Raw genomic sequence first — 19134 nt, 5'->3', positions numbered from 1 at the left:
ATAATAAAAAAAAACACTGACAGGGTTCATGACTTAAGAGAGACTGAAGATACATTTAAGACACATGTAATTTAACTTGTGGAGAGGGTAACCTTCATTTTTTTTAGACTCTCCACATTTTAATCTCGAGCACGGAATAACAAAAGGCACACTTATAATAGAATATAACAAAAAGCACACTTATAATAGAATATACATTAAAACCATATAAAAGAAGAGCACACAAGCGTATCAGTATACATTTCTAGCTGCCTTTGATGTTTGTTGTATGTTTAAGTATAATTTCATTGTTTTTTTTTCAATATATCTTTCTTGTTGCTTTTCGATTTTTTGTGTTTGTAAATATAATTATGTTGTCCTTGTTTGTCAGTTTACATTTTTGGTTTTTTGTTTGTATATTGTCCATTGGTATTTGCTGTTTGATATACGTTTCGGCATAACTGATTCTGTATTTTTTTTTTTAATATTTAATATTCTCTCTTTGTTAATGTTCCTTTCCAACATGGTGACCAGTCAGTGATTCCCTTTTACTGGGTTTATTTTTTTCAGCTGGTTCCTGTCCGAGTGACTGCAGGCGTGTCATAGATTTTAATGAACTTATTATCTTTTTAATGAAAAAATTGCTAAAGCAATGAGTAAAAAACAAACTATCAGCATAGCTTTCTTATTGCTTATTCTTTTGTAAAATTATACCAAAAATGTAGTGTGATTTTACTCATGGATTTAATAAAAATGATGTTTCTCATTCGGTCTTAAAGAATCGAAATGAACTTTTTTTTGGTAGCAAAGCGTCAATATGAATATCTGTGTGTTTGATTGAATAAGCTTGCTGACATGTTGGATTAAGAAAACAAAAAATATCTCTAAGACAACGAAAGATGTCCTTATTTTTCAAATAAATGAAATTAAGAAGGATGTTTATTGATTTGGGCATTTATAAAATTAAAAAAAGTTGAGATACTAGAGCTGCTAATAAAGAAGCGTAATGGTGTTCATAGAAATTCGCACGAACTACAATTGTGAACACCGTCAAAGAGAAAAAATACTAGCGTAATCATTAAAGATTCTTTGCAGTACCAGTAAGTGTGAATATCGTTTTTACCTTGACATTAAGAAAAGATATATACGTATGTAGTCAAGTTCTCTTGATGTCGTTCATATATATTTAAAGAGATATGGCCGGGAACTAATATTAGTCAATGAAACAGCAACACAAAGGCACATTTCAAAAGACATAATTATAGAGATCAGCATACAGTCTTCACTACAGACGCCACAGGCATCTTTACATTGTGTAAAGCCCAAAATTGCTCCGAGTCTAAAAGTCTAAACATAGACTATCAAAGATCTGCAATCAAGAACAAATAATAAATATGACAAGAAAAACCTTCAGATAAATGACAAATCACTGTCGAGTTTCCCCGACCAGTATTTCAAAAGTTTGTTCAATATATTGTAATGTCTTTAGTCTAGTGTGTTGTGTGTGGACGCATGGCATATTAAAAGATAACATGAGCATTTAATGTAATTGGTAGTCACTTGTATTATATATCTCTAGTTGTATGTTTCGTAACGTTGTGACTTATATTTTTAGAAAAAAGACTGTTTTTAAAACTGTTTTACCATACTGATTTTAGCATGTTATACAACCAACATTAGGAGGTGCATGTGCATGTTTCTTATCATACAGAACATCGTCAATCGACAGTGTAAAATCAAATTGTCTAAAAACATGCAGTTAATATCTATTAATTAAACGAAAGATGTCAATGGAAGTCAGTAGATATCGTCAATCACTGATCATTAGTTTATTATTTGAAAGCCAAAATACAAAACAGGAACACGTTCCTGTAGACAAGGTGCGGCTCCCAAGATGTGACAGATGAAAGCAAGAAGTATAATTAACCATATTGATTCCGGAGCTGTTCCGCTATTCAACTGTGTTTTAAATTGGTTCGTCAAACAGGAAACATAAAAATGTCTGATTACCGGAAGTCCTTTACAAATTAGACATCTTGTTATATGGCTAATGCGCATACAGTCGAACAAAAACTGACAACAATTTGTTTCTCCTCAATCCAAATATTTTATACAAGTTTTGCTAACGGCGACCTAACAGCAAAGATTTTTTTTGTAATAAGTTATTAACGATGTCTTTTTGTCGACAAACGCAGGCATCGATGAATAGAAATAATTATTTAGAAGAATTAATTTCCTTGCATTGGCGTGTAAATTATCATGGACACAATGAAATGTCGTCTTTACTATAAGTAACACTGCAAGACATTCGTGCAATTATAACAATATAAATACAGCCAAGTTATAAAGTTGTTAAGAAGAAGCAAAATAACTATTTTCGTTATATCTTTATTGACCAACGAGTCCAGTTTTATATCAATGTACAATGTTGTGTATCTGTACATTTTAATAAATAGTCTCTTATTGTTCTACATAGAATGGCTCTCATTCTCATTCTGTACTGCAAAATTAAACTTTAACAAAACATTGAATCGAAACTGGATTGTAAAAAAGTAGAACAAAAATACTGATCTCCAAGGTTAAATTAAAATAGGAGAAGTCCATAAAAACTGACAAAATCAAACGCTGTCAATCAACAAAACAAGTGAAAAACAACTGCCATATTCCTGACTTACAGAGACATACAATACAATATGATTTCATATCATGTTTGTGATTGTAATAATTTATAAAAAGGATAACAGGAACCACCAAAACTTATTGGACAGTATACAACAGACCACAACAACCATACACGCCCAACTCCTTCGAAAAAGTACTCCGGCGAACAAAGACAAACATCATAAACAATGAATGACACGGCCCAGATAGTCTGACTTAATACGGATACAAACTGTGGCGAGATTAAAGCAGTTTCGTGTACGTACACACACCTCCTCTACCTATCTAGACCATATGTCGTAAAAGTAAAACACAATAAAAAAAAACCTTCACAGTCCAGCTACTTACAAGATGACCATTAACTTGAACAAGGAAATAAAATACGGTACAAATTTTGAAAGCAGTGTCAATATGTGCTCGCTATTATAGGAAGCTAACAAAATAGAAAAAGCTGTTGTTTGAATACTGCCGCTGCTTTTTCGTCAAATTTCGACATTTAACAAACTATAGCTATCATTAATAAAAAGGAGTTTGATATATAGTTGTAAATAGTTTATGTTGATATGAAATCCGTAATTTTGTTACTGTTGTTCATTTCAAAATTAAAGAAAAGAAGAAGGTATCATGTAAAGTAGTCGTTTATACGTTTAGATAAAAGTTTCTTCAGACAGTAATACATGGACTCAGCACGCATATTAATATCGTGTCGTATCAATCTGAAATATAAAGGAAATCATTTGCTAGGAATAAATGAAACAGATTTCATGTAAAGGAATTCCTTTGCTAGGAGTAAATGAAACAGAATTTATATAAAGGAATTCGTTTGCAAGGAACAAATGAAACAGAATTTATAGAAAGGAATTCCTTTGCAAGGAATAAATGAAACAGAATTTATAGAAAGGAATTCCTTTGCAAGGAACAAATGAAACAAAATTTATATAAAGGAATTCCTTTGCCAGGAGTAAATGAAACAGAATTTATATAAAGGAATTCCTTTGCTAGGAATAGATGAAACAGAATTTAAGACGAATAAAATGGGATGTTGATATACGTTAATGGATAGCAACCCAACGACATAAATAACCAAAATATTTCTAGAGTAAAAGATGCAGTCTTTAACATTAGACACGAGGTGTCCATATAATATGACAATTACCAAATCGGACCGCGTCTAAACACGCCGTGTATAAAAAAATAGATCAACAATCAATACTGAATTCTCAAAATAACAAAAAACATTTAGATATGACACAAGACAATCACTGACTTTGGACAGGCACATGAAAATGTGAGAATTAACCTCGATTTTTTTATACAACTCACCACTCTACCTTATAATGTCGATCAGTTGACGTAAAAAACGTACAAAATAGAACATACCATAAAAATCCGAACAACAGAAGGAAAATGAGGGTATAATACAAGTAAAACAAAAATAACCAATTACCAATATATAGTTTATTCTGATGTTGAGCTATTACACCACTGTCCCAGGTTAGGGGAGGGTTGAGCGCTCACAACCATGTTTAACCCCGCCGCATTCTTTATGTGCCTGTCCCAAGTCAGGAGCCTGTAGTTCAGTGGTTGTCGTTGGTTCATGTCTATCATATTTGTTTTTCGTAAATTGTTTAGTTATAAATTAGGCCGTTAGTTTTCTCAATTGAATTGTTTCATATTTTACATGTAGGGGCCTTTTATAGCCTATACTATACGATATGGATTTTTCTCATTGTTGAAGGTCGTACGGTTGCCTATAATTGCTTACATCCACTTCTTTTGAACTTTGGTGGATAGCTGTCTCATTGGCAATCATACCACATCTCCTTGTTTTTATATAACAAATAATCAAATAATGCTCGGAATTACTGAAAGCAAGCTCAAAGTGTATATAAAAAAAGTTCAAATTCAAATAGAGGAAGTCCATACAAACTGACAAAATCAAACGCTATTAATGATGTGAAAAAAAGTTTTAACTACTTCATTTAGTTCAAAACGCTAGAGTACTTTTTCTCTTCTGATACAAATTAATATTTTTTTTTGTTTGAACTATACTTCGATATAAAATTTTACAAAAAACATCTAAAATTTCCAAGATATTCCTTCAAAATTGTTTTCACAAGCAAAAATCCCTAACTGTAAAATATAAGGGCATACACTACAGGCACGGGGACACATTCTACTGCATCCACACAGCACGATTAACAAACCATGCAGTAATAATGGAATATGAAGACAGCTCTCTCACAAGCAAACAACCCTAACTGTAAAATATAAGGGCATACACTACAGGCACGGGGACACATTCTACTGCATCAACACAGCACGTGTAACAAACCCTACAGTAATAATGGAATATGTAAACAGCTCATACCAATCTGTAGAGATGAATAACATTCAGATTTTTTATATAAGAAACATTTATTTCAACGCCTGGTTGAATCTTAAGGTGGTACCCAACACCTTGACTAATATTAATTTGGCTCGTTTAATTTTCCTAAAATTTTGACAAAATGTTTACTTTGACCCTTTGACAAAAATATAAAAATTTCAAAAAATTTGAACCAACCACTTTATCAGAAAAATTTCATTGGTTATATAGCAGTTTGACAAACACTAATTTTGATCATTGAGAAGCTTAATATTTCCTTAACAATACAACGTGATTAAAACGTTTAGCTGATTTTTACAGAGTTATCTCCCTGTAGTGTTAGGTACCACCTTAAAGTACAATATTTATACTCTTTTACATTCAAATGGCACTAGGCTTTGATGATTTTCTGGTTGCCTGGAGATTAAAATAAGTACCCGGGACATAGGTCATATCTTTCCAACCTATACTTTGCTTTAAATTTATCAAAATGTATGTAAAAGTGAGGAACAGTGCCAAAGCATACATCACGGTAGGATACTGGACAGATGATAAAATTCTTTCATTTTCTCATCAACAAAACTCAAAATAATATTGAGTATTACCTATACTCCATGACTAAATATAACTAAAACACAAATGTAAATTTGCCGACAGCCCGTCGAACGTGATAGAAAGTCACAAGCTAAATAATAATAATTTTGTGTTTTGTAATGTTTTAATGCGATGAATAATGACAGAGATATAAAAATATAAACCCTTTGCTTATGTTCTGTTATTAAGATACATTTCAACTTAGCATGACCTCGTGTAATCGTTTAGCGCTGGTGCCTGTTGAATAGTTTGCTGACTAAAACGACTGCTGCATGTCATAGAGTATTAATTAATACATTACACTGGCTTATAATTTTTTATCTTTTTAAGGTGACAAGGAGCCTGAAGAACAAAGAGAGTAAATTGCAGGTAAAAAGTCTGCATGCGTGACAAGTCAATATATCAAGTTTGAATGATGGAACTTAGCTTACACTATTCAATCCAGATAACTAAGAAAGCTATCATTAAACCTGGTAATTATTTATCTCAAATTGACATCAATATTATTAATGTATAATTATATATTGGTGATGAAAAGTGTTTTTATTCAGTTTGAAATCAGACACGTATATACACAGTTTGAAATAGCTAGATTTGCACTTTTGCGTTGAAAGAAAAGCCAATTCTTCACGAAAGTATATGAACTGAACAATCATTTTGATGAATCGGTTTAAAACAAGACAAAAACTTGTACAAGAAGGCACATCAACATGTATTCCCATAGGAAAATATTTTCTTAAATATAGATAATGAGTGTAATTTATTTCATATATACTAGTCAACAGAAGTAATGATACACAAGATTGAACTCGAATTTATAATAAAGATATAACAAATAGGAAAAATTGTTGAACTTTCCTATGAAAAACATTCATTTTCAAAGCAAATGTATATGATTCTGAAAATCTTACCAAAGGTGAGAAAATACCGAGTTGTTGAACAAAGGGTTAAAAGTATTTGCGGAAAATGATGAAAAATCTGCACTCTAATTCGAAAGCGGGAATTTAGTGCCTCGGGCTGTTTTCTGCTCTTTGGTCGAGTTGTTATCTCTTTGACACATTCCCCGTTTCCATTCTCAATTTTATTAGCGTTCAAATATCTGCGGAGGATTTCATAATTTTAGTTGTGGTTTTTTTAAAATTTGGGTGAAAAATTAAAACAATTTGAAATCAATTGAATTGCGAATATAAAAAAATGACTTGCCTTAAATCAATGGTTTTAATGAGAAACCAACACTCTGTAATCATTACACCAATTGGGCAATGTACAAGCTTGGTACCGTGTACCCAATTTCATTTGATATGGAATATGCATTTCCTTGTATCAGTTCCATTCCAGTAGCCGAAAATAGAAATAAAAATATACACATTTTCAGTGCAAGGTTGAAAACAATTATATGAAAGAGAAAGGGTGAGTTTTCGGCCTACAAAAAATGAAGTATTACAAAACTAGGTGATTTCAGCTTGAAATAGGAGCGTTAAGTATGAGAAAAGTTTAATGTGTAATACCTTTGTAATATTATGAATACTTCCACAGATTTTATACTTCTTAAAAGGATATCAAAATTCTATATTTTTATTTACAAAAATTGACAAAATTTGAACATTTTCACACATATTTGTTTTTTTGGAAATATTGAGCGCATACTAACTAGTACATGTACCACACACATTTGTAGTTCGTACAGACAAATATTGTTGTAAATTATTTAGCTGGTACTTGCAAGCGCTCTATATATGCGGTTCAGAGAACTATTAAAAAATGTCAAAATCCTTAGTATTTTTCAAGAAAAAAAGCCGCAGACTAATAGATGTATTAGTCCCAAATACCAGAAAACACGTAGAAGGACCTTTTTCGTGCGTCAAAACTGCATTAATTTGATTTATTGGGTAAATGAACTCTCAGTTTTTAATTTTGCCACACCTCAACTTTAATACAGACATCTACGTCATTTGTTCTCGGGTGGAGAGTTTCTAATTGGCAGTCATACCACATCTTCTTATTTCTATATTAATTGAAGTCTTAAATTGAATGTTCAAATGTCAGTAAACCATTAGGCCATTGATATAAGTCATTATCGCATCCTATTCTTTGTTCTTGATGTGAGGTTTTTTTTCAATTGTTCAAGATTTGTTCATTTGATCTAAAACAAATCTGTTTTAAGTATATTTTTAAAGTAGTAGAAACATAAATTTTATCGTATGTGATCCGAAAATATGGTACTATTAAGGAATTTAGCCAATCTTAGACACAGACCATTTACATTTTTGTGGTGAATGGTATTTTTTCTCGGGACAAGCACTTGTTCAACTGTATGAAAAAACTTTTTTACCATACAGGAACAAGGCAATTTTTAAATCAATTTCATTTTACATCGGATGTGACCTTGAGAGGTCATACCGGTGTTATGTTGCCGCAGAAATTTCTGCACACGTCCGTTGCGCTTTTGACTGATAACCGAACGTATTTCGTATAAATACGCGGATATTATCGAGTGCAAAATAACATTCCTAATCGCTTGTTATAAATTCATTTCTTCAATGAATACTCATGAAAATATTTTTTAAGAACATAAATAAATAATATGAAAATGTTTTGTCGTGAGAAATATATATATATATATATATATATATATATATATATATATATATATATATATATATATATATAAGTAAAACAATCATTAATATCTATGCACACGTACCGACAAATTGTGTTTGCGGATGAATATCTCGGAAACGCATTCCAACAACAGCGAGGTTGTACATATCTGTCTGGCAGGTATCACATTACCGCCTGTCATTTATTCATCATCCAACATAACTTGCGGTCATCCGATGTTCAGTACTTCAGTACTTTGATTTATTAAGTTTCAAAAGAAACAATCTATAATAATTTTTCACTTCCCTTCTGAAATAAATGAGCTTTAATACGATATTTTAGAACCGAACTATTCATGTAACAAATAAAAGATGTATTGTAGACCCACGGTTGATATTGTTGGAAATCAGGGCCGTTACATTTTCGCGTATTATATAATATGCGAGGTAAATTTAATTTTACCTACTGTAGCAACTGCACAGAATATTCTATTGCAGTAGCGCGGGTTTTTTTTTTTAACATGTAAAACAGGTAAATATAAAGATGATTCATAAGAATTATATATGTAGAAACATTTTAATATTGAATATTGAACAAAATGTGTATAACATTTTCCATATTCAGATATTAAATCCTGATCATTAATTTTTATCAATTATATTTAATGATCTTAAGAAATACCGAAATATTTTTTGACTGTTGTTTGTTTAACGTCCAGTGGCAAATATGGCATGCATATTCGGGACGAAAATATCGTAAGAGCTCAATGTTATCTTAAAATTTCAAAAAAACATTTATACCAAAACTTAGGCCTTGAAATACAAGACTATAAAGGTGTGGGCTTCAAATGTTCCGCCCGCGTACGGTCATGTAAGATGAGCACTTTTTTCCTTTTGAGATTTGCTATGCTTGACATGATAGCATTTTAAAATTTATAGGACTAATCTATATAGATAAATATGATTTACCTATTTACCTGTAAAATGAATGCACGCAAATGTAATAAAAAGCTCCGCGCAAATGTATTGACTTGTTTTGCGCAATTGTAATGGTATGCGAATCCTGCTTGCAAGAAGATTTTGAATTCAAATAAGTTTCGATTCCAATACGGAGCACTAAACGTTAATATTATTATACTGAACTAGACTTTCGGCAGCAACTCTTTTACAAGAAAATATTATATATTGATCTTAAGTTATACTTACATGTAATTTTCTCCGTCGGGTACATTAGAGTTTTGTTTTTGATTGATTTTTTTTTTATGCTAGTTTGCAACGTTTTTCACATTATTTCATTTTTTCTTGATAACTTTAGGCCTTGAGTACAATTTATGAAGCATTTCCAAGAAAAATGCTATGAACGATATAGATTATCTATATATTTCTTTAAAATATTAAATATATTCTTTTATTCGTGACTTTAATGTGATGGATGCACGAGCCTGTCCGATCTTAAGTGATCTTTTGGTCGCCAAGATAATTCTTCGACTAAGGAAAATGTTTAGCTCTTGAGATAGAGTATACACCATTTTATTACTTACTTAATTTAATTTAAAATAAAAACATACATTTAAAATATTACTGACCAATTCTTCTCACGACTGAATGTGTGTTACAAGATATTCTGTCGGAAGAATTGTATGAAAATGACAAATTCTGCAATCGAAGCTGTATGACTGAAACAAAAGATAAAACTGAAATCTTGGAATAGTATCTCAATTATCGAGTTATAATTGATTATTCGCTTGTATCTATAAATATATAAAATTTACAGTTATTCGCGTGAGGTTTTGTTTAGCATTTATGCGATTATACAATTCCTATTACGTATTTCAATAACCGCTAATCATTTAAAGTCAAATGAAATGTCAAATAATGTGCCATCTTGTTTTGTATACAAATTATAATTATCACAAGGTTGCTTTGAAGTTTGCCTTGTTTATTGTGATTAACCAAAAGGTGATGAGAAAACAATAAACAATCAATACGTCGATACACTGATCATAGGAATTGACCGAGTTTTATCTACTAGGTGTAAACGATCGAAGTCGTAGCGGTACTTCGTTTTGTCTTGTAGTTTACACATGTCACAGCATATGCAAGGGCTTTTTATCAGCTACAACATGTATTTATCTTATATAGATTATAATAAATGTTGTTTTTTTTCTATCTCTTGCAATATTTCGTACCATATTTGAGACATAATGATACAAATTTAACAATTTGCTAGAATTTTATTTAAATACATTTGTACAATAAACATTTAACTTTAACAATAAAAGTTTCTGTAGTAGTATAATTCAGAATGGTGAAACAGTTTTACATTTATCAAGGTTTTCAAATTTTGCTGATAAAACATTTGATCCAAAACAAGAGTTAGAGGATAATTTGAATAGTCAATATTAAATTGCTACTCATAAGTGAAATTTGATGTGATAATTGTAACAAGGTTAATAATTGTTATTTGATATATAAATTGATTTTCTTACATAAAACGTAATTGAATTTAATTGAAATTTATTCACATGTTAATGATGACCCTGACACTGGCAGGTTGACTGTAACATTCCATATTGACATGGGTCCCTGCTTGGCGGCTTGTTACAATATTACCTTCTACCCAGGTAGAGACCTCTATAATTACCTCAACAACTCTTTCTTTTTACCTGACAGGCTGGGAAAGCATCATACTTTTTATCTTGTCACAATTTGCAACAATGTAATGTATTGGTAACGAGAAAGGTATCTTGTTTTGATAAAAACATCACCGTGTTCGTCTTCTGGGTGGCACTGATTGACAACGCGGATGGACAACTGCTGAATACATTCGGACTGCTGTGTAACATATCATTATCAAATAAACTAGACATCCCACATTTAAAAAGTTTTAAATTTTGAAAGAAAACCTCAACCTAAATTTTTACAAAAATATACACGGGTGGTTAAAAAGCACTTCATTATAGCATGTCACAGTACAAAAGAAGTCAAAATGCTCTATCTTGATACTCTCATTGACTGCATTATCATCAGTGTTATTGACAAATAAACTCGTTACAGGAGTTATGTTTTAGGCCTCCGGACATTTTGAATACAGTAGTCACAACTTGGGTGTTAAATTCGATCTCATGTCTGTAACATCATTATTCTTGTAAAGAAATCGGATACGTCGACATATTGTTAAGTTAAATCATCCATTTCCAGTTTAAATATTAAACGTTTAGTTAATTATCGTTCATCCTTTACAAACTATTGTGTTCTTCTGAACCAAGAAATTATTTTATACAAGTAACATAAACAGTTTTTATATTTTCAATTTACTCGACAGATTGTTCATTTGAAGATGGAGACTGAAGACAAAAACAACCCTTTTAAAACTGAATATTGTTCTAAGAAACGATGACACGCGACCATGATTAAAACAAAACCACATCATGCTGAACTTCTCCCATCAAACGCATTTTTTTACTGATATATGAACAGATTTGTTAACTTGTTTCTGTATTGCTTTTTCTTCAATCCGAAAAAAAATCAAAGTAAAAATATTAAGTCAAGTCGTTATATGACAATCAAAATTAATGTTCTCTGCACAAAGTACAGTAATATTTTTCATTTAACAAAAAATTAATTAAATATTTCATGAAGATATATATGAACATTATATTTATCATTTTATTTGTGATATTATTATTTTTACATTGCAACATTTCTTTACAACGAAAAGAAGTCGGAGAAAAAATGTTAACAAAGGAATTATTTTGTTTGAAAAAAATCAAGGTATTGGAACTGTCGTAAAAGAATAACGGATAAATTATTGGAATTAAAAAAAACTTGACCACAACTCAATGTCAGACAGTGCATATGTGCGATAAAGATCGCCTTGAAATTAGACCGTGAATGTTTTAAGTCTTTTTGTATTCTGATTAATTCAAACCAGCGGTGCTAATCCTGGGTCTGGCGAGTTACGATAAAAAATGCAATCCTAGAATCTTGGCGGTATGTTAGCAACTCCGCCACGGGTGCCAACTGGACGTACTCGGTCTTTTCTGATGACCTATTATCATGAATGATGGACATTAAATCATATGTCACGTACAGAGAATTACAATTACTTAACAATCCGTTTTAACAGGTGATCATAATTACCCGTGAGATAGATAGCGACCGGTATAAGCAGAGGTTTTGTCGCAGCGGGCATTTACAGTTTTGTCAATGACAGGTCCGTTTCCGTACCCGATTCTGACATTTCCACAAAACAATTTAGTGTTTGACAATCGGTCCGAGTCTACAACGACAGTTTGCAAATAGGTAGCATTGAATATAAAAATCAAAACCAATTTAGGTGTATTAATTAAAATGCATGAAAGACGTCTTCTTAAATGAATAAATGTTACTGAGAAGTTGTGCATGATGGTGGTCTAGATTGAGTTGGTAATTTATTTCAATTTGTGAAATGTACATTTCAGCTCACAAAACAATTTACAATGTAATTTCAGTACATTACGCTTATTTTTGTTACATTCATGATAGAAAACTTCATTCTCAATTCATCAACAATATTTGTAGAAAAATATGACCTTGTATGTTTAGTGCTCAACTAAAAAAGTATTATTCCAAATATTGTAAAGAGCATATGTTAGTATTGTGTAATTTACTCTTCTCTGAATAGGATAAATTAAATCATAATTCAAGAAAGGGTGTTTTTAAACACATGAATATAATATTTGATATTGTTGAACAAGAATTGATGAAATATACTACCGAATTATGAGTTGATAATAGAAATATTAAAATTATAATCATTTAAGAAATATATGTATGATTTATTTTGTTCTTAAATTATCAAAGAAACGTATCAATTGTCTATGAAACTAATCAAAAGGAATAAAAATGTAAGGAGGAAAATCTCTGTAATACAATTTCTAAATTACAAATCGGCTTAATATTTTAAAACGGATACCGTTTTGTAAACAGAAAATGTCTATATATATATATATATATATATATATTTGTGCAAAGACATTCGAGGGTATGTGATTTACAAACGAATATAATTCTAGGATTTGGAAATTATAATTAATGAAAGTCAACCTTGTTTTGAAATTTACATCCATTACTGGAAAAAAAAATTAGATGGGATAATATTATTCCACGATTAAAACAAAAACATTAACAAAATGTGAGAAAATACTTCGAATGTTTAATGAGTCCAATTGTTACCGTATTTTTCAACCGAAACATAAATCATTGGCCGATGTAAATTCTCTTCCCCTAAACCTTGACCTCATTTGAGGTTTGAAATGAAAAAAAAAACGGTTTAGAAGAACCATAATTAAGACAAAATCCGTGCCCAGTAGAAACTACATTGGCATTGAAAAGCGCAAATACAACATACAACTAACTCTTTTTCAATACTCTCACAAACTATGGGCTCTCAACATAAAAGACAATGTCTCGCCAGGATTGTCGTATACGATGATCCAAGTAGTAATACTTAAATGATAACCAAGGAAAGAAGATAAAACAATTAAATATATAGGTTATTGAATCCGATTAGAAAAAAAAATATAATGTAATTTTTAAGGATATAGTAGTAGCATGATATGATATATGTAGTACCAGTAAGTTTTTATCAGTTAACCAAAAATTGTTTCTAGCAGCGTCACTGAGAATTAAGTAACATTTGAAGAAAATGTAAAATTGAAAATTAGGGATTATAGGTACCATATATAAAAATAAGTATGTGAATGCACATGTACACGACCTCTTGTACACGTTTGTGTCTGAGGAAATAAAATATTTTGTCTTGTCTTGTCTTGTAAACTAACAAGAAAATAATAGCATTTGTGTTTTAAATATGTTACAATAATTTGAAAAAGTTTATAGGCAAATATTACAGCGGTACGAAATGAGAAAATTAGAAAATAATGTAAAGGATTACTTATAGATTGCTTAATACTAAAAAAGTTGAGTTCCTAATATAATGGCATATCTGTTTTAAAATTTTGCGATATATGTTACTTTTTAGCGACACATTATATTCAATTTTTCTATTGTGTTTCAGTCTGGTTGACCGTACATCGGTTCTTTTTTTATACCTAATTTGCAAAACTATACCAAGATTCAAGATTTTATTGACCAAACATGGACCCTCAATGGCAATATTCTCAAAATATAACAATTTTACAATGATTGTACAGCTTAACATATTATAAAAGATACCTTTGTAGTGCACAAATAATTGTACAAAGAGCCAAACAATTATATTGTAAGTGCAATATATCATGGAATATTACTCAGCTAATATTAGCATATAGTTTAATTGGAAGGTTTTCTAAGATAAATTCGCTTTTTTTAAGGTTAATTACATATCTTCCACAGTCATTAACCATGTGTGTCTGTTAAGACAGGACAAGTTAGAAAAAGATGGACATTCTTTGGTAACATAATCAAGAAATAACTTTCTTTGCTGATTAAAAAAAAGAACATTGTAAAAGAAAATGAATTTCATCCTCAACATCATCAGAGAAACATCTGTCACATATTTTTTCTTCATATGACACACATTATTTAGTGTATCGCCCAGTTACAAACTTTACCTGATGGTTCTTTATTATGAACTTTGTGTAGTGTTTTCTTTTTTTATTTGAAGTCTTGAAAAAAAAATACAGATATTTCTTCCGTTCAAATGAACATTTAAATTTTAAATACATGCGTAGCTTACCATTTTGCATGCTCAACTTATGTCTTGTATCTGCACATTTGAACAGTATGTTTTTAAGTTTACTGTTTAATGTATGAGGGTTTTATTTATAAAAATCAGTTTTGAAATATCAATATTTACAACATGTAGAATACGTGTGTACGAAGTTTTTTCCTTGATAACGTGACGTTTGTTTTTTCTATATAAGCATTTTCCAATAACTAGTTCTTAGATTTTTCTATTCGAGTCAAATATACCATTTTCACACCTTCTTTGAGATGACCGTAAAACGAGTACAAGAAAATTAACAACAGTTACGTGAAATGTCAAGGGAACGACATGACTGCGGTGATGCGGTATTATTTGCTATGACATACGTTAGTACCAACGGCTAGATAAAGAATGACAACATTAAGTACCAACGGCCAGAAAGGGACTAATACAATGTTACCAAGGGGACTGCCGTGCATCGAATTATTTCACTAAAACAAAACAACAACAAACAAAACAAAATAAAACAACAAAATAATACTTTCAAGAAAACAAATTTATTTTCATTTTATTTCTGTGTTCAAAATAATGAAACTCCAGTGCCAAATAATGTAATATAGAAGAAATGGGAAAAGCAGATTCGTTATCTTTGAAGAAGAATGATTTCGGTTCGACAAACGCAACTTTTATAAGAGAAATCCAAATCATTGTTTAACTTATTTTTGACGAGAAATCGAATTTTAAATAACAGATATAGTTTTTACAAAAATTAGAAAAGTGGATCTTCTGGGTAACTTTTGCTCTCAAATGTAACTAATAAAATTTAAAAACAGAAAAATGAATCAAACGTTTGCAGATCCGTCTAAAAATTGTGGAAAATAAGTACAGAAATTACTTGTTTTGGCATGGTTATACTAGAAACAAGATTAAAAATTCTTCACTCACACATTTCTTATTCGATATACCGGACAAGTCACAATTTTCTTTGGATTTTCCATTTTTTTCCTAAAAAATTCCAAAATAAGCATTTATCATAAAAATTATTAACTTCCCGGACTAATAAATCTGGAATTCTATGACCATACTCTCATGCTCCTATAACAGAAAAGATTGTGCACTTGATCTTTTGTGAGATATAGATACTAAGATTGTTCAGAAAGCCTTATTAATTAGAAAGTCAAGCAATTTATCTAATTTTTTTATTGTAAGCTGATTTTGTTCTTTGTATTCGTCTCTGAAGAAAATTGTATTTTCACATGACATAATAAGTGAAAATCCATTACCGCATTTGTTGAATTATATTAACACAAGTCATCAACAAAAACGACAAGAAAAGCTTTTCTTCGAAATAAAATAAGATAAAGTTAGAGATATGAAATAAATTCATTAATCTAAATATTGAATTCAAAATAATGTTTTTTTTATTTGTTTAGAGAACTGTATAGACTACAATAAACTTACAAGTTTGGGGTCCATCGCTTTAAATTTATGAAAATATTTTCATGTTAATTGAATTAAAACTGGTATGTAAAAAAATATTTCTGATTTAACAACCTTTTTTTCTTAATCCTACTTTTGAAGAAATTTTAAATATGGTACTACAAAAATTAAGCACAAGATTTTATCGCTAAATCATGCATGTCTTCATTTCGTTAATTTAGTAACAATTTGTATTATATATCGTTTGCAAATAATCAACAATATTCCTCACTGAAAAATAAATATTTTACCAAAACAAAACAAAAACATCGCACAGAGCTTTATTTTTCTTTAATGTTGATCCTGTAAAAGCTGTAAGACAAATCAAATCGCAGCATTTTTTGATTGGAGGAGAAATTCGATACATTTGCTGTATTAGGAAAGTATTGAATATTCATTAGCTGTCGACCAATCACCGTAGTCAAATGATAGAGATGACAAGATCGGTATTTTAAATGATTTGTATAAAGTTTATAGTCAGTATAGAAATACAACAAAGGTAAAATTGCCTCACACAAAAACTGTTGAAAAGTATTTGTCAACTAAACATCACTGTCACGAGAATGTGTAACACGAACCCAACAGCCATGGTCTTGCCGTATGGACTTAAGGTATCAACGCAGACACCATATCTACATTTTGGAGTTTCTCCTATGGCACTAGATATTCAGCGTGCACAACAGCTGTATGATTATAGTACCCGTTTGCAGTATGGACTTAGCAGATATCCAAATGCTTTAGGACTATCACCATACCATCCAAGTCCAGCTGAAGCTTACATGCAGCACTATTTCAAAGATCCCAGGGCACGGTTCATACACGAGGAACCAAAGCCAAACCATAGTTATATTGGGTTAATTGCAATGGCAATTCTAAGTGCCAGGGATAAAAAGTTAGTTCTGAGTGACATTTATCAGTGGATTTTAGATAATTATCCCTATTTTAGAGCAAGAGGGCCAGGATGGAGAAATAGCATTCGTCACAATTTGTCTCTTAACGACTGCTTTATCAAATCAGGTAGAAGTGCAAATGGAAAAGGACATTATTGGGCAATACATCCTGCGAATGTTGATGACTTTCAAAAAGGAGATTTTAGAAGGAGACGTGCACAAAGACGAGTACGTAAACATATGGGTCTATCAGTTCCGGATGATGAGGACAGTCCTAGCCCGTCACCTACTTCAACTTCTCACACCTGGGATGATAACTCTAATGAAAATCTTGGGACCGACGAAAAAGTAAGTGAAGAAGAGGAGGACATCAAAGTTGAAATAATAGATGAATCCGAGAACCAAATTACTCAAAATCAAATCCCAAGACAGCAACCTACAACACGTAAGCGTCTTTTTGATGTAGAAAGCTTACTAGCGCCTGATGACATTGTAATCAAACGACCAACTGTTTTCGACATTAGAAATTTAAAATTTCATTCATCAGTTGATTGTTCTAGTTCTACGAGTCATAATTCACAGAGTGACAATAACAGTGAACTTTCTGACAATTCAGAGAAAGAAAACATTGCAAACAGCAGTTGTGAAGATAACGATTGTACGGACAATAAAGTTTCACATACAGTAAATTCTTTGCAAACTTATTCCAACATTGACACAAAGGACCCTATTGTGATCGCAAGTAGGCCTAGCGCATTTCAAAATGCACATGCACGAGCTTGGAACTCCCTAATGCCATATTTGGCAACCTATCCATATATTCGTAGACAGCAAGGATTAGGAAACCCAAGCGCATGTCCTAATTCTTCAACATTCGAAGGACTAACAACTGGGAACATTTTTAAGTCTGCGTCTGAATGAGAAACAAAGATATGAACTGTATGAATTGTTTATGACATATGAATGTATTTATTTAATGCTGCACATGTTATTGTTGTGAATTATTAAATTTTCTGATTTTACGAATTTTTCTTGTTGATTAACTATTTATGAAGATGTTGAAAACATGTAAGTAAATATTTTCCGCAGCCGTTTATTTAATGATGCCTTATTTTTCTGGATTTTGAAATATCATTCATTCACTTATGAATATTTTTAAATCTTTAAATTCAAAAAAGAAAAACAAAGCTTTTTGAGAATAACAGAAAAATCACCAACACCAATCTTTAATACTCATTTGTACATTTACAATGTCCCTTTGGTATCTTTTGCCTCTCTTATACAATTTATCGTCAAATATTATTCTCAGATCGAAGCGGTTAAATAAAGTGCTTTTCACATTCGATTAGCAGGCATTAAACATTTCTTAAAATATAAAAAGATTATGAGAAAACTGAAATAATTTCTCTTGTTTCTGAAATTTTTGAAACTTCTGTATTAATTTATATAAATAGATAAAAGAGGAAAAGAGAAACCGTGGCTCAATGACTACAATTTAAAAAAAGAGTAAATTTTGTTTCTTATATATTTTGTTTTCGTATCAAATTACTTTCTTCTAAATAGTTTTATTTCAATTTTTCAAAACAAATTAAATACTGATATATCTTTGTGTAATTCAAAAGATAAGAGACTTAAGTTGAAAAAAAAGAGAATCGGTTAGCTGAATAGAAATTGTACAAATTGAAAGCTGAATTAGAAATTGAACAAAAAGAAAGCGGAATGCAAATTGAAAGTTGAATAGAAATGGTAAAAATAAAAACAATGAAAAATGTTCATTAGATCGCACACTATCAGTTTTATATTAATACGTAAATTTACAAATAGATTAAAACTCATATTAAAAAAAAAAAAAAATTTTACTTGATTCTTATG

General features: G+C 30.7%; 1 protein-coding gene across 1 annotated transcript; it reads left to right on the top strand.

Moving 5' to 3' along the window:
• The first annotated feature begins 16902 nt into the window (after positions 1-16902).
• Positions 16903-18284, top strand: LOC127735228 (forkhead box protein A4-like). The gene has a single exon (XM_052245345.1). It carries the CDS (start codon positions 16936-16938, stop codon positions 18181-18183), a length of 1248 nt encoding a protein of 415 aa, XP_052101305.1. The 5' UTR covers positions 16903-16935; the 3' UTR covers positions 18184-18284.
• Positions 18285-19134: the final 850 nt, after the last annotated feature.

Source organism: Mytilus californianus, unplaced genomic scaffold, assembly GCF_021869535.1.
Source record: "Mytilus californianus isolate M0D057914Y unplaced genomic scaffold, xbMytCali1.0.p SCAF_3, whole genome shotgun sequence".
Taxonomy (NCBI): Eukaryota; Metazoa; Mollusca; class Bivalvia; order Mytilida; family Mytilidae; genus Mytilus; species Mytilus californianus.
Note: the sequence above shows the minus strand (reverse complement) of the source record. Positions and strands in the feature narration are given on the sequence as shown.

Excerpts from the sequence above, each read along its gene's own strand:
- LOC127735228 (XM_052245345.1), top strand. The coding sequence starts at position 16,936 with ATGTGTAACACGAACCCAACAGCCATGGTCTTGCCGTATGGACTTAAG.